The following is a 25,237-nucleotide window of genomic DNA, read 5'->3' as shown; positions in this document are numbered from 1 at the left end:
TGCTAAGTTTCTTTAAGAACATGGGATTATTGCCCAATACACTATGCCTGGTTCTGTTCTCCAGACCAGAATGGTGTTGCAGAAAGAAGAAACCGAACCTTATTAGACATGGTGCGGAGTATGCTTAGCAACTCCAGTCTTCCTAAGTTCTTATGGACTGAAGTACTAAAGACGACTGTGTATATATTAAACCGAGTTCCAACTAAGGCTGTCCAAAAGACACCATTTGAACTATGGAAAGGTTGGAAACCGAGTTTGTGACATATGCGCATTTGGGGATGTCCGTTTGAAATCAGGATATATAATCCACAAGAGAAGAAACTAGACCCGAGGACTATTAGTGGGTATTTTATTGGATATGCTGAAAAGTCCAAAGGTTTCAGATTCTATTGTCCATCTCACACAACTAGGATTGTATATCTACAAGAATCTGATTATAATATTGGAGTCAAAAATGATCCTGAAACATTTTCACGAGCCATGAGTTGCAAAGAGTCAAATTTGTGGCATGATGCCATGAAAGAAGAGATGAATTCCATGATGAGCAATGGAGTCTAGGATCTTGTAAAGTTACCTAATGAAGCAAAGGCTATTGGTTGCAAATGAGTCTTTAAAACTAAGAAAGATTTATTAGGCAGCATTGAGAGATACAAGGCAAGACTTGTTGCAAAGGGATTTACTCAAAAAGAGAGAATCGATTATACGGAGACGTTTTCTTCTGTATCTAAGAAAGATTCTCTACGTATAATTTTAGCATTAGTTGCTCATTTTGGCCTTGAATTACAACAAATGGATGTAAAAACGGTATTTCTAAATGGAGATCTAGAGGAAGAGGTTTATATGAAACAACCTGAAGGTTTCTTCTCTAGTGTTGGTGAACACTTGGTTTGCAAACTTAGGAAGTCTATATATGGCTTAAAACAAGCCTCCCGCCAATGGTATTTTAAATTTCATGAAGTGATTTCTTCATTCGGATTTGTTGAAAATCCCATGGATCAATGCATATACCAGAAGGTTAGTGGGGGTAAAATATGTTTCCTTGTTTTATACGTAGATGATATTTTGCTTGTAACCAACGATAAGGGTTTGCTGTATGAGGTGAAATAATTCCTTTCTAAAAATTTTGATATGAAGGATATGGGTGATGCATCTTATGTTATTGACATTAAGATCCATAGAGATAGATCTCGAGGCATTTTAGGTCTATCACAAGAAACCAATATTGATAAACTTTTAGAAAGATTTCGGATGAAGGATTGTTCACCGAGTGTTGCTCCCATTGTGAAAGGTGATAGGTTCAATTTTAACCAATGCCCAAAGAACAACTTTGAAAGGGAATCAATGAAAAACATCTCATATGCTTCTATCGTAGGAAGCCTTATGTATGCTCAGGTCTGTACAAGACCTGATATTGCATTTATTGTGGGGATGCTATGTTGATATCAGAGTAATCTAGGTATGGACCACTAGAGAGCTGCAAAGAAAGTGATGAGGTATTTACAAGGAACCAAAGATTACATGCTTATGTATAGACATACAGACAATCTGGATGTGATTGGTTACTCAGATTCAGACTTCGCCGGTTGTGTTGATTCTCGTAAATCAACATCAGGATATATTTTTATGATGGCCGGTGGAGCTATTTCTTGGAGAAGCGCTAAGCAGACCTTGACTGCAACTTCTACCATGGAAGCTGAGTTTGTCTTCTGTTTTGAGGCTACTTCACATGGTGTATGGATTAAGAGTTTCATTTCTGGGCTTAGAATCATGGATTCTATCTCTAAGCCATTAAGAATATTCTGTGACAATTCAGCTGCTGTCTTTATGGCTAAAAATAATAAAAGTGGAAGTCGAAGTAAACATATCGATATTAAGTATCTAGCCATTAGAGAACGTGTAAAGGAAAAGAAAGTGGTCATTGAGCATATTAGCACTGAATTGATGATTCCTGATCCTTTGACTAAAGGCATGCCACATCTGAAATTCAAGGGTCATGTAGAGAAAATGGGACTTGGTTCCACTTTGTAATAATATTGAAACTCTTATATATTATGTAATTTTCTCATTCATGTACACATTATTTTGAGAAAATATATTGTTACTGGACCAAGAATAAACATAAGGTTTATTCATTAAGTAATATTGTCATATTAAAATTAAGAAACTAAATACATCGTGATACATGGATGATAATACTTACTCTTAGAGGATTTATCGCTATGATTCATGTATTTATTTCTTAATAAACTTGTTCAAGAAAAAAAAATTAATTCAAATTATTAAGATAAACGTATGAACCAAGTGGGAGAATGTAACCGTTATTATTAAATATTTAATTAATAATAATATAAATGTTCTCATTATGATTCATAATTCATTATCATGAATTTCTTCTTTTATTATGATTTAAATGATTTCAGTTTTTATTCTTTATGCATGAAACCGTTATTATTAAATTAAATATTTAATATCATTAAAGTTCTTAATTATGGTACAAACGTTACAAATTTGAATTAATTCTTTAACGTTATGATTTGGTGATAATAAATGTTCTTGATAGGAGAACATATATATATATATATATATATATATATATATATATATATATATATATATATATATATATATATATATATATATATATATATATATATATATATATATATATATATATATATATATATATATATATATATATATATATATATGAGAATTTTAGTCCTTGGGCTCAATCATCTCTTTGAAGCGAAAGGCTTTCCTACACCATCTAAAGCGAGAGTTCTGAGCCGAGAAGTACCAAAGTTCAAGAAGAAACCTCTGTAGAAATTCTTGGTGACAATGGCTGGAGGTACGCTATTTGTTTCCGCATTAATTTTTATTGTGTTTCTAATATAATGATTTAGAAACACATGTTGGTTTAAGAGATATTTCAATATTTATTACTTTTGTGTTTGAATTTTTCTATCAAGAAATTTATCAATTTTAATTCTTTTGAAACAAAATCACACACACACACATATATATATATATATATATATTATAAAGCAAATTATGATTTCAAATATGTAGATTGGTAATTTGTATCTTCAAATTTTGACAAGTCTCATGCTGACAGACTGTATCCTAATAGTTAGAAGTAATTATTTTTGAAAAATATTGCTCGCAAAGTATGCATATTGTTTGAAAGTTTGCAGCAAAAAATATGTTTTAGATATGGAGAATATTTTAGAAGCTTTCTTAAAGAATAATAATTTCTTATGCAATAAAAGTCTTTTCTTTCCCCCATGAAGCATGTACTTTCATCTATAATTAATCTGGCGACAAAGCTAAGGTTAATCAACACACATGAGTTCAAGAAGATGTTTAAGAAATATTCATGCATCATATGAACATTGAAAATTGATTAAAGAAAAAAAAATCCATAATTTAACTATTTAATCTTCTAAATTATATTGGTCAATGAAACGACAGGAGAGACAAATCAAAAGCACATTTATATATATCTTCATCCAAATCTAAGATGGTTCTCTCTCTCTCTCTCTTTCTCTAGCTGGATTTTTTTATAGTATTCTCATGATCACTCAGCCCATCAAACTCATACCGTGTAATATGAGTGGGTGATCCTCATGTCCTTGGTTGAAAACCTCTCTGGAGTTGTTCAAAGGTTTATCCAACTTTCGATAACTCGAGAATTATTCTTTTTTGGTGTTGGAGTCGGTAAATATTTTTTATTTTTATTTTTGAAGCCAACATTCTTGAACGATAATAAATTCAAGTATGGGAATTATTCTACAAGTATTCATACATGGATAAAATGAGAAAATAAATTTAGTACTCTCGGGATTTTCTCTAACAATATTTGAGAGAGTGTTTGAAAAGATTCGAAACATTATTTGATATTTATGCGAGAAGAGAATTTATGCTTGAATTGGAATTATCATTTTACTCTTAATAAAAAATTTGTATTTCCTTATGTGGATGGATATAGGTAAAGTATCGAACACATAAATATTATGTTCACTTGTATGAATTTTTAGACGCTGATTTTTTTTTGGTTTGTTCTCTTGATATTAAGATCTTCTCCCCCCCCCCCCTACACTTATATATATATATATGATTGCAATCTCATTGTTATTTTAACTATGGATTTCTATCGATAAAGAATCTGTCTATTTGGAGTACAATCTACTACGTAAATAAGACAGACTATTTTCATGTTTGATTTCTCTTTCTTTTTCCTTTTGCTTCTGATCTCTTCTAGTGTGAAAACCTAATGCTGGCACGTCGATGTAACACTTGTAAGATCACCAACCAAAGTTTCGATTTGTGTAGTATCCTTTACCATATCTTATGTTACGTCTCTCCAATTTGTTCTTTTGACAACCATATAAGTATTTTAGATTCCAATGCAACTTCGACATTGCTTGTGCCTTTATATTTTGTGCTTTCTTTTCAAAAACGACCAAAGGAGAGAGAAAAGAAATTGGTGATAAGTCTCATGCACTTGACACCAATACCTTATGTTTATCCAAAAAAAAGTGCCCATAATAATTTAGTTTAATTTAGACCACATAACAGTGGCTTTTCCACGCATGACTCAAAAGAGAAGAGACGCCACAGCTTTCTTTCTTCTTTCTGTCTCTCTCTCTCTCTCTCTCTCTCTCTCTAGAGGATGATGTCATTTGGATGGAGCAAGTTGATGGAGAGAACAAGCTGATCCCGGAAACTTTAGAGAGGCACGAGGACTAATCTAATCCCTACTTCCAAGAACACACTTATGACTCCCACCAAACTTAACGAGGACCACTGTGGAACATCGCAACATGATGGCCTCTCTCTCTCTCTCTCTCTCTCTCTCTCTCTCTCTGATCTAGTCTAGCATGCCTGCTATGGAAAAAGATAGATATATAAAAAAGACTATTTCATGGATGCCTGATTGGTTCAGATGCCGAGGGAATTTTTAATGCTCCTCATCATCTCTTCAACCTGAAAAAGTAGAGAGAGAGAGAGAGAGATCCAAACATACGGCCAAGTGATCCAATCAACGAGGGAGGGACCATAAGGATTCCCTCTCTCAGGTGGGTGTGAGAGCATCACTGACATGTAACATGCACGAGATAAAAGCTGGGCTCAATTATTTGATGTATAATATACTATGCCTAAGCACTTAGGCTCGCTAGGGATCCTTTCCATGTTGTCGAGAATCTCTACAGTCTTACTCCATGGTCATTTAGGACTTGTTTCATGTGAATGAGCTACACAGACACACACATGTGGGAAGACATCTTGGATAAAGAGAATTAAAGACCCACTCGCAAGTGGTTGTCATCATATTAGCATATTAGCTGAATCGATCGGTAGATACGTGATAATTTAGATGTCATTACCGACCAATCAGCGTTGCACGACACATCCACCCACTATCAACGAAAGCCATGTTCTCTTCTTCTATTGTCTTATTAGTGAGGCATCTAAATCAAGCCTTCCTCGTCTTCCCAAATAATGAGGTCCAAGGAGCAAAATTGTTACTGTCAACTTGCAGAGCTCGGCTTTTTATATTCATGTCAAGCGTAATCATGAGCAACTTGCGTCAAGTGCAAAACCCTAGCTAGCGAATCTTCATCCACAGAGAAAGCTGAAGTACTGATGCCTCTGGAATCCCATTTTTGGCTTTGAGATGGAGAGACCAAGCCATTCTCTTCTCTTAGTCTGATGACATGTTCCATGATGCTGCAAACAAATGTTAACTAATGGATGGTCCCTTCCAGTAGCCCACTCGATGATTCCAAACTGATGGTATTATTGTTTGTTCTTGAGTCTCGGACCTAATCTATGGTCACATGAGTTAAAGGCTACCCAGCAAAAGTTTACAGCATCGATGGCAGGCTCTTCTCTTTTCCTGCATGACCCATAAAAATAAACTTTCAGTGCTTACAGAAAGAATCCCATGAGTGTGTGCAATGTAATCCATTTACTAGCTCCATCAAAGCAAGAACTTTGGGTGGCTACTTTTTCTTTGGCTTCAGGCTTAAGCCTTGGATATCTCTAGATCAAAGTACAGGGGACCAATGCATGCTGCTATATTCTTTTCTCAGATGCCTACTGAAAGATTGGGACGAATTCGGTATAGCAAAGAGGTTGGAATGGTGGAGGCATGTTCAGATAGTGCTACTATTCAGTTGGTTGTCTCTTGCCATGCTCTGTAGGAAGAAGAAGTAGTACCCTCCACTAAAGAAGCAAAACCCTAGATCCGGTGTCCTTGTTTCGGAGTTGGCCAGTAACCCTGAACCATCATAGCCTCTAGAACAGTTGAATATAGGTCTAATATGTCCAACAAAAGGCAGGATTCATGGAGAAATAAAAAAAGTTGAAAAAGTGAAAATTTGACATTATATTCTTGAAAATAGCTTAGATTTCTAAGCTTAGAGCACACTCCACCAGATATTATAAGTGCAGTATAATATTTAGTCAAAAATTTCTAAGCTTAGATTCCATACTATATATGCCGTTCTATCTGATGGGGATTAGGTAGTTCAAACAAGTCTTCTTATTTTGACCAAGCAGTAGCTTAAGAGTTCCATTAGCATAAGGTTTCATTTCTGAACTGTAAAACGGAGAACTGTTGTGGTATAAGATGGATATAAACTTGGCTCAAATATCACACCAATCACAGTGCAGAAAAGAAAAGAAGAACATGGCCTTTTAGGTCAGATTCAGGTTTAAAAGTACACTGCACTACTGGAAGAAAATTCAAAGAATGTGTTCGATTACTAGTGTTAACATGATTGACTTGTAATAATGAATACAAAGCATTCTTCAACTTCTATTATAACCTTTAACTCAAAATATTCAGGATATTAAAGTTATAATTCTTGAGTTGATTGTTTCATGACTGGTAAATCAAGATTGTCTGATCATAAGCTGAAATGAGTAAGATTAAAGCTGAAAAAGATGTAGATGAATATCATCACAAAATGCAAAAGAACAGATTGGTGTTCACTTGTATGAATGACTTAAAAGGGTATCCAAGTAATGGATTTTGTTTTCCAAAGAACAAGCATTATTTTTTTTCTCTCTTTTAACTAAAGTCATAACATTTAGAATATTCTGTTTATCCACTGTAGATAAATTGACTTGTTATATCTAAAATATTTATCGAAAGAGGCAATAGATCAATGTCAAATAAATGCTTTGAGAGCTCCAATAAAAGTAGATGCTTCAACCGACTACTATTTTAACGTGTAATGTGGTTCCCATTTCGGTGTCTTTTAAACATATGAAAGATTAGACTCTTATTTTAGATAAGTCTCATAAACAATTTCATTATCATTTTATTTTTGAAGTTGGTCATGAAGCTTCAACAAAATTCAAACATTAGTAAATAAATAAACAGTAGAGTAATTTGAATATGATCTTTTTTAACAGCCAACATAGCTATTTGCAATTGATATGTCAGTACAGTGAACACAAGAAATTCATTTATTCTTCTTCATGATCTACACTTGTTTCCTCATTTATCTTTGCCCGTGAAATCTTGCTACACTTAATTATAAAATAAACCTTCAAATATATATTGAACTGCATTATCGTCCATATTCACAATGCCTATTTGAGATGATTATCACTCGCTTTTTAACCATTATATCTCTGTAATGATCATAATATAAACTCATTTATCTTCTGGTTTTCTGATAATTTTGGTGCTTGTTTCAACTGCATCATGGAAACTGTCCTTTTGGAGAAATTGACCGAGCTTCTCGATTGTTTTGAAATTTTTGTATCCTCTTATTGTGAATCTAAATGTGCTTACGAGATACACTTGATAATTCTGTGAATCTGTTCATTGACCATGTCGATACCAATAATTGATGTGATTAAATAAGCCAAACAATTATTTCAACATGAGTTTTTTCTTTTTGGTTTTTTTGACTTGACAACTGTTTTGGATAAAATAATATACAGTATATCTCTTACGATGCTGCTCACGCATACCAAATCGAGCTCGATTATATCTACTTATATGATCCCTAATTAATGCTTATGTAAAAACCATGAAATCATGATCAACAAGAAACCTTCTGCAAGTTTTTCTTTTCCTCTAAACCCAAGAAAAGCTGCTTCATCCTCCGCATGGCCGTGTTCTAATCACAATTCCACTTATCATCAAAGTTTTGATGAACCATGATTGCATGTATGTAAATATATATATATATATATATATATATATATATATATATATATATATATATATATATATATATATATATATATATATATATATATATATAGAGAGAGAGAGAGAGAGAGAGAGAGAGAGAGAGAGAGCTTTTGGATAAGGTTGTAGAAAAAGTCATAATCCAATTAAAAACCAAGAAAAAGAAAACATAGAGGAAACGGATGAAAGATGAGTGAAATTATTGTTTCTTTTCAAGGAATAAATCTGAAGCTTCTAATATTTGTAAGAAAACGAAGGAGAACTTATAAAATAATTAAAACCTATAGTTTTGCAACAACTACAATCATAGATGTCAATGATTTTATTCTTTTTTCTTTGTGTTATGTTGTGGTTGAATGTTGAAACCACTACATCTTTATCAATCTTTTCCAATTATTTGGGAGGCAGTACCAACAATGTAGTCAAATATCTATGTCTAGCATCACAAACAATATTGTTTTTCTGTTAATTTTGGCCAAAATAATATCAATTATATCGCCGTCATTGTGGAAGCATCCTCTTCTTTCTAATGGTTCAGGAGGTGTTGCATTGACTTCAGCTCTATAATGCCTTGAATGGCGATGGCTGGGGATGTCAAAAGAACATATTGTGTTTTGGTGATTGAATCACATGAACTCGATAGTAGTTTGGATTCCATTCACGACGTGTATCTTTGCTGTATATATATGATTTGCTTTTCACGAGACTTGGACAGCAAGAACATGGAATAGGTTGACCCCAGAAAAAGCAACTCGCGCTGGGACAGCACAAGTGACAAAGCATACCACTCATCCACAAAAGAGATGACGACGCAGGGAATGGTATCCAACAAAAACATGTTTATCCTCTTGTGGAGAACACATTAATTGTGGTACTAAATTTGCAAGTGTATATATATATATGTATATGTATATATGTATATGTATATATGTATATATAGATATGTATATGTATATATATATGTATACATATACATGTATATATATATATATATGTATATATGTATATATATTATATATATCGCAGGTAAAAGATGCCAATGAATAGACTCAGCCTCAACAAAGAACTCTCTCTCTCTCTCTCTCTTTTCCTACAGGTGATGGTAGGATACAGTGTCCATACATATATTATAATGCCAAGTTGGTAACATTTACCCACCATTCTTTAAGCTAAAGAAACAAAGAAAGACGAAAGACGGAACACAAAACAAGTATGACAGCAAAATGTACAAGGGCAGGAGCTGGATCTGACAGTATTTGCTTAAAGGTGAGTGGTGTTGGGTCATGCGTACTGGTTGTAGGAAAGCAAAGGTAGTATTCATTGTCCACAACTGGGATTCAGAAAAGAGCTTCTTTACCTTTTGTGACGAGGTCCCTATATCGCCAGAATCCTCTCATACACATCCTGATGGCTTAAATTTGCTGCAGCAATTATAATTAACTGAGTTTGATCTCTAGATCTATCTTCCTGTTAAAATCGAGTAATACTTTTGGACTTCTAAAAAGGAAACCAAGTATAGGATAGCTTGAAATGATTTGGAGTACAGAGAAATAAAATAGGGACATTGAATTATAAAAGAAATAAAGACTATAGTGGTATCTAATTTGATGATCAACCAAAGCATAGAATTTAGAGATAATAAAGATATCTTTCTCCAGACACATCTGAACTCAACATTCACATTAAAAGCCAATTTACCTCGATGAAATATACATACAAGAATTTGGAGAATATGTTTAAAAGATTTAAGAGATTTTATTTTTGCCACTAGTTTGGTTTTCACTGAGGTAGGTAAAGAGATTTTGAGATGTCTTCTTCCATCCACCATCTGACCCACTCATATCATAATTGCTATCACTCTCGCGGATGCATTCCGTGTCAATCTTTTTTTAGCCAAAGAAATAAGAAGATTTCGAGTGGCTGAGAAGATTTTCTAAATCAGAAGCATGTTAAATAGTAAGACTTTGATGAAACTTCTGCTGTCAATTGGTCATATGATGAACTAACCTACCTTATCAATGGGCATTTATTGATTTAGAGAATGTAAAAAGCCACTTGAAAAATGATTACTTGGTACTTTATGTTTGAGTTCTCAGAGAATACATCGGCTATCTTATTAATAAGATCTTTGCAATCCTTGACATGTAAAATGGATCACAATTACATTCCTTTCATGGGATCTATGTCTGTATATACACCTATCTTTTTAATTATTTTTATGTATTTTATATTATTTGCTATTTATTATTTATATTCATGTGCACTTTTCTCGAAAAGACGACCAATTTTTATTTTTCTACTTAGGACCTCCTCACATACTTGTTGATTACATTGTGTTACACAATTAACATTTTGTTTTTGCGATTGCGACTGTGGCTTTAAATGAAAATGAATAAATTGTAGAGATGGCCTCAAGTGGGATTATATCAATGTATGAAACTTAATTTTTATTATTTTGTTACTATTTCTATTTTGTATATTGTACATCACATAAAGTTTCCAGCTAGTGAGGCATATGATTGTTACTAACACAATCTATTGGCAGATTGATTATATTGACTACCCTTATCCATATGTTTAAGGTGTCGTCGACTGGCTAGCAGAAATTGAATCTCTTCTTTGCTACTTATCTTTACTCATGTTGTGCCGTCTTAACTATGTTAAATTTATCACTTGTTAATTTCAATAAGAAATCATCATGTTATTGGGTTAGTAATTCCAGAAATTTATATATAAGAGAGTGGCTTCGACGTCAAGCTATCGAAAGAATTGACTACTGCCTGAAAAAGAAAAAAACAAAACAACTACTTTCTTCGTGGGAAAAATGGATGTAGAAAATGAAAAGCTTACAAGTAGGAGCATATGGAGTGCTAGCCACAATTTGGACTGGGGAAAGGAGGGCATTGTTCTTCTTGATGATATCTTTCTACCAAGGGAAAGTAGCACATCATGAATTCTAACATAAGTTCTGCTACCAATGACCTTATTACTAATGACGATGTTACCGCTTGCTGTAATCACTCTGTAAATGGACCAATTTGGCAGGAGAAAAGGCAGCAAAAATTATCTTGAGGAGAGGACAAGATTGCATGGAAGCCTAGTAAGATCAACAAGAACAACAACAAAAACAAAGTTCCCTATTGAGCTCTATAAACAATCATATCTTTAATCTTATTAAAGATATTTAAATCTTTATTTATAATTTCTAGTGAAACCTTTTCCCTCGACCTAGTAGGAGCATGAAGTTTGCATGGAAGTATAAGATAATGAAGAATGATATTATCAAATGTTCTAATTGTGTGTTTTTGGATGTCGAACACTTGTTCTTCTGTTGTGAAGTCAAGGGAAGAGGTTGAGAGTATCTTCCCTCATTGAATATCCATGAGTACTTCGCATGTGAAAATGCAGTGGTTTTCGTAGTGTCAGATCCCTGTCAAAATTTGGGTAATCAGCATGCTTACCATTATTCAGTGGGAGTAATATTCTTGTCTGCTGAAGCTATAATTATCTAGCAATTTTCATTAAATCAGTACATTACATAATCATATATGACATATCTTTCCTCCACCTAAAACATAGAGTCTGCAGCTGTGCTCTCCTCTTTAGATACATACAGGCCTACTATGAGCAAACCCCATGGATGCAAGATTCGGAGTGAAGATACATATTGAGAAATAGGTCTTGTCATAGCACAAGAAGAGGTCGATTGCTTTTCAATCTTTGCCAAATGAAATTTTCATTTTGCAATGGGTAAGTGACAAAGGTGGGATTCGAGCCCAGCACTTATATCTCGTTCGAGTCCTCCCTTCTTTTTGTAATAGTTATATATATATTTCTACACAGTTCTCCTGATAAATTTCCTGTACATCGATCGATGACAGACCCCCCAAAATCCAAGATCAAGTGAATCCAAGAAGAAGCATTCCAATTGCGTTACAGTACTTGCTAAATTAATGCCCCAAATGGGCATTAAAAAATGGATTTATGTCATCCTTTTGATTGACCACTAGCTTGGCTCGAGCCTGAAATGCGTGGCGTCTCAATAAGTTTAGATTGCCTGTCGAGTGACATTTCCTTAAATCTCATATCTCACACCTTCCAAGCATTCGTTGTACGGTGGAGATAACACCACCACCTGTGCCTCTACGTGGTCCAATCATGAACAGGAGATAACCCCGGTTGAATCCGACGGCTATGATTGAGATACGTCTCTTTTCCAACGAGTCCAGCTTCACGTACCGGATCAGCCACCCACCCGTCTCTCATCCTACATGGCTGTTATGTGGCTGACGATGGGGCCCGGGAGGAAGATTTTGGGGCGGAGCCATTTGGAGCGAAGACATTTATTGTCTTTTGGCCGAGGAGTCGAACGAAACGGACAGCAAGTGCGACAGGAGACCAATCAGCGGGCGACAGACAGCGTCGGTAGAATCTTATTTATATCTTCTTTTCCCTCTTCTTTATATCGTTATATATTATCGGAATTACGTAGTAAGATTAATTAGCCATTAATAAATTAGGCTTCTCTTTCTGCCGCTCATCTTTAGATTTCTCACCTCATGATGCGGCTTGCGAGGTGACACGTGCACCCCTGTGGAGTGGGGTTCGGTGGGGCGTAGCGTAGGCACTGGAAACCCTAGACGGATGCTGATGATCTATATAAGGAGGAGGGGAAGGGATGGGCGTAGCAGAGAGAGACATAGAAGAAATCAGATCTGAACGCTTTCCTCTCCTTTCACTTCCTCTCATTTCGTCTCAGAAATCGTCAGATTCGCTGAAGTTTTGGCCTTAACTCTCTCTCTCTCTCTCTCTCTATATATATATATATATATTGGTATGTGGGCTGACAGAAGAGAGTGAGCACACAGCGGCGATTGCATCGATCTGATGCCTTATCTGTTGCGTGCTCACTTCTCTCTCTGTCAGCTCTCTCTGTCCCTCAAAGCATGTAGCGCTGAAGGCTGATAATATCTTTGATGGACTGGAAAGCCGGGTGTGCAGGTGAACATCGTGTCTCTCTGGAGAGATGGCCACGAGGGTGTAGAGTTCATGTCTGTCTTTTCCCTGTGGATTCTCACTGTTATTTTATCTCGTCTGCTGGATTTTCTGCATATATACGACTCTTTTTCTTGCTCTCTCTGGACGTCTCTGCATTTGTACTCTGTGAGACGTCTCGTCTGGCGCGGACACCCACGGAGAGAGGTGGATTTCCGAGGCAAAGAGATAGTACTGGTCGCATGGACTATTATGGTATGTTTATGGTACCTTGCTTCGCCTCTTAAAACTACGTTTCTGGTCATGCTTTGAGATGCGGTTTGCTTCTAATTTCGGCATGCTTTGTCTGTGGGATTCCAGTCCACTGAATCGAGATGGAAAATCCAAGAGGAGAAGGAACACATAATAATGATTAAGGCGTGGTGGTGCAGAGAGGAAGCGTGACTTTTGAGGATGGATCTGTTAACGGGTATCACTGTTTGACTGGTCCCATCTCTTTCTGTTCCTTCTTTCTCCCCCTCATCTTCTTCTATCTTCCCCACTTGCCGAACAACAAGTTCTTATACAGATCTATCCTTGTCGAAACCATGGAGAAAAATCATCATCGTATGAGATCTCCAGACTCAGTTGTACCGAAGTTTGTCTTGCTTCATGGCTGAAGATGGATCTTGAACTCTTTTAAGTTTCAGAAGGCACATAAAGAAGTAGAGCCTAGCAGATCTGCGTTGCACCTGAGGGTAGTTTTCTTTCCCTTCTCTTACCATAGCGTTTACGATAAGTTTATTGTCGCAGTAGTTTCCTATTTCATGGATTGTTTCTCGCTCTACACTAGGCATGGCTGCTGTTCCTTCTGGTCCATACGTATCATAGACGGGTAGATCTGTGTCTAGTGCTTTTACTCATCTTTGGATCTATGTGGTTTCTCATCTTATCTTTTATCTACAACTGCAGCTAAATGTTTTGCCTTACATATTCCATGAATCTGCCTATTTCTTTCACCAAAGTATTGTTTTGTGATTTCTCATCTTATCTTTTATCTACCACTGCAGCTAAATGTTTTGCCTTACATATTCCATGAATCTGCCTATTTCATTCACCAGAGTATTGTTTTGTGATTTCTCATCTTATCTTTTATCTACAACTGCAGCTAAATGTTTTCCCTCACATATTCCATGAATCGGCCTATTTCTCTCACCAGAGTATTGTTTTGTGATTTCTCATCTTATCTTTTATCTACAACTGCAGCTAAATGTTTTGCCTTACATATTCCATGAATCTGCCTATTTCTTCACCAGAATATTGTTTTGTGATTTCTCATCTTGTCTTTTATCTACAACTGCAGTTAAATGTTTTGCCTCACATATTCCATGAATCTGCCTATTTCATTCACCAGAGTATTGTTTTGTGATTTCTCATCTTATCTTTTATCTGCAACTGCAGCTAAATGTTTTGCCTCACATATTCCATGAATCGGCCTATTTCTCTCACCAGAGTATTGTTTTGTGATTTCTCATCTTATCTTTTATCTACAACTGCAGCTAAATGTTTTGCCTTACATATTCCATGAATCTGCCTATTTCTTCACCAGAATATTGTTTTGTGATTTCTCATCTTGTCTTTTATCTACAACTGCAGTTAAATGTTTTGCCTCACATATTCCATGAATCTGCCTATTTCATTCACCAGAGTATTGTTTTGTGATTTCTCATCTTATCTTTTATCTGCAACTGCAGCTAAATGTTTTGCCTCACATATTCCATGAATCGGCCTATTTCTCTCACCAGAGTATTGTTTTGTGATTTCTCATCTTATCTTTTATCTACAACTGCAGCTAAATGTTTTGCCTTACATATTCCATGTATCTGCCTATTTCTTTCACCAGAGTATTTTTGTTTTGTGATTTCTCATCTTGTCTTTTTTTTCTACAACTGCAGTTAAATGTTTTGCCTCACATATTCCATGAATCTGCCCATTTCTTTCACCAGATTATTGTTCATCCTGGCTGTCTTTACGACTCCATATAAGACGTTTCAAGATGAAAGATATTATTCCATCAACTCACTACCCAATGATATGTTTCTTTAATAGCTGTTTGCAGCCCAATTTTTACCATATTTCGTTCATGTTATGGAATTTTCGATTCCTTATCATCGACAATGTTTGGTTTATATTGCCATTACCAGATATAACTTCTGTTCTTGTGTTCTTTTGAATGCCTTTTGTTTTAAGTAGGCCCGATGTTGCAGAAAGACTGCAATCTCACAAGGATATGGTTTCCTAAGGATAAGACATAGGTTAGTCACTTTGTTTGACATAGAAAAATGTTACAGTGGCAATAGTAGCAATCATAATATTCAATTTACTGTGAATTGTCAATTTGGAAACATGGAATAATAAATTGCCTCAACTTTGGTCGCTAAGCATTTGTCCTTAGGCATTGGACTTCGAGTTTGCAGGCATGAATAAGGGCTTATCAGAGCACAAAATTACTTGAGAGAAATCTTAGTGCAAATATTATCTTTTTGAAGATAATTTTTGCATAATAATTTTTTTTCTTGATAAATGAGGATCGATGGGAATATGATTTAATATGATAAGCACTCGTTGTTGGTTGTGAAGAACATGATTTCTCGGTTATAGGGTTGGTTTGAAGAATTGATTTCTGGATTGTTCATACTCATGCTGTTGCTATGACATGCAAACTGTGGATTCTATAAAACGATTGTGTGCATACTGCAAATATTTCATAGGTATAAAAAGACACCGAGGGTTTGAAGTAATTGAAGATTCATATTGCTAGTATTTGTATCTTGGCTATGGAATGAGTGATCATTATGCGAGTCGATTTGTGACCTTGTGATTAATCCACACAAGTAGATAAGCATCATCGTTCGACATTTATTGGTCTCTTTGCCATTACAAAAGTATTGAGGATGATTGGTTTTGACAAGTTTGCACTAGCTTTGAAGTTTATAATACAAGGCATTAATGATTTATTATACTTGACTTTTATTCTTCGAATTGAGGTAGAAGCTTTTGGTCAGTCATTTTGGTTGTATGATTTCAATTTTTATTTGTTGAGTCGTGAAACTTTTTTTATTTTCTTATGATTTAGAAATTGCTAGTATTTGTATAAAAAATATTTTTGAAATTTTGTTTGAAGTAATTGAAGATTCATATTGCTCGTCTAACATTGATGTTTTTTTTATCTTCTTATCTTGCATGACATCAGAATTGTAATAATAAAATGACTATTATAAAAATGAGAAAAATAGGCGATCTTTGGAATAATATTAATCTTGTTCTAAGGGTACCCGTATTTTGACTATCTTGGGGTAGAACATGCTTATTCTTAACTTTGATGGTATGTTCAATCTAAAATGGTATGTTGTTGAGGATAGCCTCATAATTCAGTACACCTAAGCTTCTATAGGAGATATGATTCATTCTTTTTTCTCTTTTGTATTCTTTTACATGATAGAACAATGTATTGTAATATCATAATCATGATGGAATTTAATTTTACATTCTCAGTTTTGTGCTTAATGGATCATCATATGGTACTCTGAGTGAGTTTTTCAGTAAATTGGTTTCATATTCATTTAGCTCTCCTTATTAGAATGTAAGTCTTTATGTCAATTCCACAATACAAGGAAATATAAGGGGAAAAAAGTAGTAACTATGACCATTGAGGGCAAACAAGATTGAAGGTCTGATACTTGCTACAACTAGCTTTCTTATGGTATGTTGTTTGGCACGTCTTGCTATGTATCGAACCCTACACAAGATTGAAGGTATGATGTTGGCGGCTACTAGGTTTTGAATGTTATATTCTTTGGCACCTTTTGCTGTATACTATCATAAGCATTATCTATGAACATGCAAAAGAGAATTTTTATGTTTCCTTGTTTTGCCATCTTCCTCTGCCTTTTGTATTATCTTTTCCCCTTTTTTCCATTTACAGATTCATAGTTTTAAGACTTTGTTGTTTTCATGCTTTAGGATGTCTAAGTTAATAAATTACTTCAATTATTTTTTCATGTTCTTTCTCATTTTATTGCTTATTTGTGCGTAGTAGTTGATGCTATCATATCATAAAATGCATGTCGCATTAACTTTCTTATACACATTCATGAGGGAAACTTTTTTCCCCTTAATTTTCAATCTGTAAACTCTTTCTGCTCATCCAAAAGTTCCTATATACACTTCTAAGATCATTGACGCTGCCGTTCGATGGTCCTAAAGTGTTCTTTTCTTTTCAACTACCAAAACTTGAACTCGTATGCAAGAGGTTTTAGAGGACAATTTAACGGTAATCACAGTATGCTCATGTGCATCCCTTTTACATTAACAATCATGCTTGAAATTTATCGGCTTTAACGTTACATTCTTTCTTTCATGTTGAATGAAGACCTCAGATATCTAAAACTTGTCTTCTTTTAAAATTTCTTGTCAAATTGTTTTACATGTTTATCGTTCTTTAATTGATGAAAGTGAGTTAACTTGATGTATGAGACCTATATCTACTAATTATCTATCAATTAGTTTCTCAGGTTTTGTATTTATGGTTCATGTCCAGAATTAATCCCAATAAGGTTCTGATCAACTAGAAAATTATTGTAAATAAACAACATACACAAGGGAAAATGTCCTTGGTTAGTTCATACAGTATTGAAATAAAAAATTAAAGGACTTCAAATTATTCGTTGACCGAACCCTATACTGGTAGCTAATGCTATGCCCTTGTGTTATTCTTCTGATGCCGATAACTTTAGTTAGATATCTTCATCTTATTTTTGTATTTATAAGAATCTGGTTTTTGTGTGAAACCGAGTTATGAAAGATTTAATTGGGTGGTTGCATTGGTTAGTTTGCGGATTGAAGATATTCAAAAGTTCCTTTAACTGTGAGGCCGAAGTCCTTCAACTTCATGAATTCGCTTCTCTTTTACTACATCCAAAACCATATGGGGTGATTACTACTTGGAAACTTATATTCCATTTGTTTTTATTATCGGTTCGGTTGTCTTGTTTTAGTAATCATACAGTGTAGCTCCTTCCATCCTAAACAAATTTATGTAAAGCCGATGGCGATAAATTTCAGCTGTGAGATAACCTGTAATGTATGTGGTAAGTCATCCGACTTGATCTTCATTTTGCAGTTGCTACAGAAGCAATGAACCAGTACTAGTCCATTCAAATACGTTTTACGGTTGTCGGTTTATGAGATGCCCTTATCAAGTTTCGTTATCTAAGATGCTGTTGAATCAAGCTGACTTCATCTGTTGAAATATCAGCTCAGTATTACTTTTTAGTATATTTAACCAGGATCCATCACAACTGGACACTTGTTAACTCAACCAAGGTTTACCAATAGAGTTAGGGCACAGATCAGTCATTTCAACCTAAGAAACAGCTTATGATGAAGTTGTTGACTTCGAATCGAATCTGACTTGTGTGTGTCCTATATTTAATGGTGGTTTACCCATTACCATTAGTCTTAGTATTGACCTGTGGTAATGAAATTAACAAGGAACAAGTAATGTCAATGGCAAAGTCATGCATGCAAGATGGAAATTGATGTTGTCAATTGATGACCGGTTGAAGATTGTGGGGGGGGGGGAGTCTCTTTCAACAACTGGTGCAAAACGAGCAACAACAATCACAAAGAAAATACTGATGGTCGGGCTATTTTGATCAGAAATAGTGAGGAAATACTTGAAGGATATAATAATCAGAATCTTGAGATCAACAGACGAGAAAAGTCCAACAGCAGTCATATTATGAAGTGTAATTTGTTTCGCTGATGAGAAATCACATGTTGCTTCAGATTGTTTTCATAGATCAATTAGAACACTCTGCAAGACATAAAAGAAGATATTTAGGTGTCTCAATCTTTTGCTGTATGGATCTGCCCTCACGCAGTCCCTTGTTTTATAAGAGTTTGGGGTCCTCCGGCACTATGCTAGAGTAGTGCAAAACCTTCTCAGATCGGTATGGAGAGAAATCCTGTGTTGAATCTCGACTTACAAGGGAACAAAAAAATGTCGAAAGTCTTCTTGAAACTCCTCCCAAGTTAGTATGAAATAAATCAGACTGATCCAAAGTCCAAACCATTTTTAATAGACTTAATGATGTTGTTGATCTCATCTTAGCCAAAAACTTGACCACCAAGTCTTTGTCTCACGGTATGCTTGCTTTACTAGGAAAGGAAGTCAAGGAATCGGCAGAGATGTCCTATCAGTACAGAAATTCTCGTACAAGAATTTGGTGAATGGAGTAAGAATATGCAAGTGAAAATGAAAAATACTCACAAGAATTTAAAGAAAGTTATAATTGTTTTTCCTGGTGAAATTGATGTTGAAGAAACAAAGGCAAGACCAGGGTTGAGGTATGTATGGAGGCTTCTTCTTTGTTGATTTTTAGCTGCTATATTCTTCGCATGATGATTTGTAATGTATCTCGAAACCAAAATAAAATGCTGAAAACTAATCTCAAAATCTTGAATGAATAAAATGGCAAGACAGTTTCATCATATTCTCTCCAAAAAGTTGAGAGTAATTATTGTGGTATAATTAATTCACTACTGAATCATTTTGCATATTTTGTTTGTTATAATGTTGCAGATTGTTAGATGGACTTGGTGAAAAAAATAAAATAAAATTAGAGTTGTCTTTCTTTTTAATATGCTTGCTATCTGGTGGAGTCATAATTAAAAAAAATGCAGTGTGTTATGCCTTTATTCTAATGGTGTGTGTTCAATTTGCAGAAATATCTGTTTTATTTTGATGAAAGAACATCACTTGTTTTATTGATGTCATTATTATGTCTTCCTATTCCTTTTCCATTTCATCTCTTTTTGGCTTGCTTGTACAATGATGTTGCGTTTTGCTGAGAGAAACTATAGCTAACTATTATTGCCATGGTTGTCTCCGTCATGTTAGAGGTTTGAAGCCAATTTGGGTATAATTTTATGAGAGAGAATGAGATGGTTTGATAAATGCCTAAGTAGGTTGGAAAGCCTTGTGGTTTTCGACGGTCATCAATTATATATATAGAATCGTCTAGTATTATGCTTATGATGAGACATTATGGTTAATGCTCATATGACTTGTATAATTGAGATAAGAAGTCCGATCGAGATGGTATTAAAGTCGAAATGATATTAAGTTCAAATTTTAGGAAGATCCATGTAATCAATTCTAAATAGTTGAGACTTAAAGACGTTATTGTATGAGACACCCGATCGAGTTATCAGATTGATGGGACATCTAATGTGATATCAAACTCCGCCATCAATAATCAGGTAACTAAAGATAAATCCATTCATTAGATTTGTTATATATTCTTGAATTTGGTTGGAGTACTTTTCAGTATTTCCGGAACAACATGACCTCTTGAAACCACATATATTTTACCTGAGACAGTTTGGATACGATATCTCAATCCTCATATCAAGAAAAATTGTGGTTCACGATGTAATCAATGTGTCAGTCAATATCCAGTTGTATTAGACTGCTATTCTCAGCGAGTTCTGTGCTCTCCATGTATCCATCTTACCTGAACACCTGGAATCCTTTTCATATATATAGCGGCAGATTTTATTGCCTTTAGCTTGTGGGAATCAGACAAATCCAAAAGACATTTGATGAATATGTCATGATCAGTCCAGCATATATTCTACACATTCTACCTGCTCAATGTAGCAGAAGGATTCTATCGACACAGAGAGCCAATGATGTTATTATTCCTAGCAAGTGGAGTGACAGAGAGCCATGGGATTGATCGTAAGAGAAGCAGGAGTCCATGTGGAAACTTTACTTGTTCCTTTCACTGGATAGCCTTTCTTCGACAGGGGCGTGGAAGATATCATCGACTGTCATGTTGACGGCGCTAAGAGGAATCGGAGAGGAAGATTTCAGATTGAAGTTTGTGATTTATGGAGGAGAAGAGAATGTGTTCATAGTTTTAAGGGAAGATGCAGCAGATTCTGTGCAGGGTTCTGAGCATAGCAATTTATGGTTCTGCCAACAACGTTGTCCATCCCACTCACTGTTTACTTCAACCTCTCGTTCGTCTTTCTCTCTCTCTCTCTAACATTCATAGCACACAATGTAACCCGCAGGAGGTATGCTTCCAAACGAAGCATTCTATTTGCCTTTTAGTAGCCATCTTACTCTTGCTACTTTATGCCACCGTAGCTTGTACACAAATAGATGTATTCCCAAGAGGCAAAGTGGAAATAAGGTGACTGCCATCCGAACAACCAAGAAAATTATCTCAAACTTCATTCAAAAAGAAAAAATGTGTACTGAATTCAATAAAATTTACTTTTGTAGCTCAATATCTGTAACAAAATTATCCAAAGTCACATTTTACAGAAATGTGAGGATTGCCAACACTGTTGCAGCTGTATGTTTACAGAAACTTCAAACAAGAAAAAAAAAAAAAATCCCATCCGATGAAGCAAGTGAGTCGCAAAACTGTCTGTGTTGAAAAGGTTTGTTAAACAATGATTGCATGAACAAAATTACTGGGTGCAAATTAGAAGTCATCCAGAATCATGGCCTACGTCTTCCATGCTTTCACTTGAGTCAATATCTTCAACTATCACCACATTTTCATCATCTATAGTCTTTTCTGGGCCTGGTCCTGCGGACACCTTCACCATTGATGGGCGCAAGAGTCTTTCCCCAAGTTTGAAACCTTTACGGAATTCTTGAATTATGATGCCCTCTTCAAACTCCGTTGACTCCTCGTGCATTATGGCCTCATGAAACTTCAACAACAAATCACAAGTAAGCAATGACAAAAAAAGAAAAGAGAAAGAGGAGCAGAGACAAATCTGGTCAAGCAAATAAACAATCAAGAAAAAGATAAATCTATATACATAGGTTCAGATATCTGCTGCTTTCGGACTAGTGCTATTAGGACTGGGTTAACGTAAATCAAATCTGACTTCTTGGATATGTATGATGCTTTAAACTAGTCTATGTAAAACTTGACCCAGGGAGTAAGTTGTTGGAAGATATCCACACTGTGCAGCTGCAGGGGATACAATTATAGATAGCACCAAAGATGTTCCATATATTAGCAGGGAAACAAAGTCTGTGAAGAACTGAAAAGCAGGCTGCAAGTATGACATGAGTGATATATCTATACAAGAGAAAGCGAAAGATAATTTACCAAGGGATCAAACGAACTCCCAACGGTTTCCACTGCTTCCACACCTAGGGAGGTTAGGATCTCTAGAAACTGCTTATAAATGCTCTGGTAGCTGCTATTAATTTTCTCTTCTACCTGTGTCTCCACCTTTATTTGGGATTTAGCTCTTTCGAAGTTGTCTAAAACAGGCAATAAGCTCTCTATGACTTCACCTTGCACGTTTGTCATCAAAGAAAGCCTTTCTCTCTCGGTCCTCTTCCTAAAATTGTCGAAGTCGGCACTGATCCTAAGGACACGGACCCGTTCTGCAGATGATTCTTCGGCCAAAGCAGCAATTTTAGTCGAAAGAGAGTTCTTCTCATCTTCAATTGACTGAAGAAAAGCTTCTATTTCAGAAACCTTTGACCGATCATTATTTGCCAAGGCTTCTTTGTATAACTGTAGGGACAGCATTACAGTTGAAGCAACTGTTTCTTCTGTGTCAATACCATCACCATCGGTTGCTTCATCCTCTACAGAAATTTCTTCATCAGAATCCTCCTGCAATATAGATATGTTAACATGATCACATCAGGCATCACTCACAAAATAGAACTCAATAAACTGTGGTTTTAAGTAAAAATGAATAGAGATCGATGTAACAATGATCATAAAACTACTCTTCTCACTTCTGCCTAAATCACCAAGAACCATCATGTCCTAAGCATTTTGGGAAAGATTATTGATGACATGAAGATCTGACAAAGAAGCAATGCATGGCAAGAAAACATGGATGTTTTTATAAGATCTAGTTAATGAAGCTACAATGTGGGATATTCTACAACAAGAAGGTTCGAGCAGTATCTTTGCACAAACTACAGAACAGATTCATTTGAAAGATTCATCTACCATGACCCTGCCCACAAATTCAAGCTCCTACAAACTCCAAATTGCATGATACAGCAACAATAATAAGCAATGATGTCACGAATATTTGGGACCAACTACATGAATCCTTATAATATTCAATCAAGCGGGCATCACAGACGAATGTATTACAAAACGAAACAAGCAACTTCCTAAACAGGTAGTATTTACCAACCAATTTCCGGGGAATCGATTAAACCGGCAACCACCAACACAATTTCATATGCAATAACTACAAGTACGCATCAAGAAAACCAAATTCTAGAACGAATCAATCAACCATGCTCATAAACATCTCCCAACCCCCACCCCATAAAGAAAAATCTCTGAGTTCATCAGCAAACTCGTGCCTTTGGACCTAAAATAAGCACAGCGGAAACCAAAAAAAGACAAAACCTTTTCCACAGTTTTCGCAGTCTCTCCGGCCTCGGTCGTGTCCCCATAGGCAGCGAAGCCTCCGAGGTTTGGGAAGCGGAGCGGCTTGTAGGCAAGAGGGGACAGCTTTAGCCTTAAAGGCCACGAGATCCTCCGCCTCGCAGAGAAAAATGGAAGACTCCTCGCCGCCTCCAAAGAAGCCCCTCGGGCCGCCCCCGCTGCCACCTCCGGCGGAGCGATGAGGAGCGCCGGCGCTCTCAGGATTGAGGCCATGGGCGAGAGAGCGCGAGGCGGAAGAGGATGAGAGAGTGAGACAGAGAGGGGTTGGTCTAAAAGACTCCCGACTTATCCGGAGGAATCGGCCCATTGTCGTCATCCAAAATAACCGGTTCGAACCGCCAGCCGGTTCGGTCTAATGAATAGGCCTCCTCTTCCTGCCTCACCAAAGCATCCAGCGGCAATAAGCCATCCACCGAACTACACGAGTCTCCAACGTTCTTAAACTCTGTGATCCCAATCCATTTCTTACTGAAACAAACACTGCAAGAACTCATCGATATCATAAGATTCATAACCACAAAATAAACAATACAATGCCAAATTCATTCCTTTTGTATCCTCCTTAATCAGCAAGAAAAGGAATTCCTTTCACCTTCAGAGATGCAGTTGCCGGCAATACAACCTTTTAGCAGTTGCAGGCATTACTCTTCCCCACATGAGGATGTGATTACCTAAACACACGCAACCAAATGAGTTCAAACCCGCATTTAATCTCCAAGAAGTCTGCAATGATCAACCTCGATGTACCATCTACCTGCAACTCACTTGTTTGAAGCATACAGATGTAAGCATATTACAGAAACTAGATTTGTTGCACTCTGTTTATAGATATACCAATAGATTCACCGAACGACATGCCAGATACTGAGCATCTGCTGGTGGAGATCTGGAACTAGCCTGGGTTTGCATGTGTTGATGGATTGGTAGATCTACCAACAAACAACTCCCTGAACACAGAACTAGCAATCCATACCTGAGTTCATTAGGATCATCATAAAACAGTCAAAACCATAAGGTTTCTCCTCGAATAAAATCTCCAATGCAGATAGCAACAATGTCCTAGAGACCCAAATTGGTCCTGGATTAGCTCAAAAAATCAAATAAAATTTGTAAATTTATGCAATGTTAACTGCCTAATATTAAAACAGTCATTTTCATACATAAGGAAGAAAATGTAGGTGCTTTTGTGTTGATAATTATACTAGTTATAGAACAAGCAAAAGCAATCTTGAGTAGAAGGATACATGAAATAAGGAATTTTACATGACAGAGAAATCATTCGGTAGAGGAAAAGGCCTTGAAAATCATATGCTTTAATGCAACGGCATTTTCTCCTTTTAAGGAGATTCAAATTAAATAAGATGCTTGCATTGCATGTTCACAATACAAATGAACTATCAAGTCCTATCTATTGGCTTAAGCTTTTACATGGGCTGACAAGGGTTTAGAATTTAACATGGTAACAGAGCTCGAGTCATTTTACTAGGCCATATGTGAGGGGAAGAGTTAAGAACGTGATGAT

General features: G+C 35.8%; 1 protein-coding gene and 1 long non-coding RNA gene across 3 annotated transcripts; one reads left to right on the top strand and one right to left on the bottom strand.

The window, feature by feature from the left end:
* The first annotated feature begins 12,931 nt into the window (after positions 1-12,931).
* On the top strand, positions 12,932-21,666 carry LOC135678921 (uncharacterized). Of its 2 annotated transcripts, XR_010515110.1 has the most exons (3): positions 12,932-13,465; positions 13,571-13,679; positions 13,779-21,666. It is a non-coding gene; the product is annotated as an uncharacterized LOC135678921 (long non-coding RNA). The 2 variants fall into 2 exon arrangements; XR_010515109.1 differs by having other exon boundaries at positions 13,571-21,666.
* Positions 21,517-23,982, bottom strand: LOC135678919 (uncharacterized). The gene is made up of 3 exons (XM_065192172.1): positions 23,677-23,982; positions 22,396-22,914; positions 21,517-21,988 (listed from the first exon to the last, which is right to left on the bottom strand). Exons 1-3 carry the CDS (start codon positions 23,926-23,928, stop codon positions 21,761-21,763), a joined length of 999 nt encoding a protein of 332 aa, XP_065048244.1. The 5' UTR covers positions 23,929-23,982; the 3' UTR covers positions 21,517-21,760.
* Between the last annotated feature and the right edge of the window lie 1,255 nt (positions 23,983-25,237).

Source organism: Musa acuminata, chromosome BXJ1-7 (genome assembly GCF_036884655.1).
Source record: "Musa acuminata AAA Group cultivar baxijiao chromosome BXJ1-7, Cavendish_Baxijiao_AAA, whole genome shotgun sequence".
NCBI lineage: Eukaryota > Viridiplantae > Streptophyta > Magnoliopsida > Zingiberales > Musaceae > Musa > Musa acuminata.
Note: the sequence above shows the minus strand (reverse complement) of the source record. Positions and strands in the feature narration are given on the sequence as shown.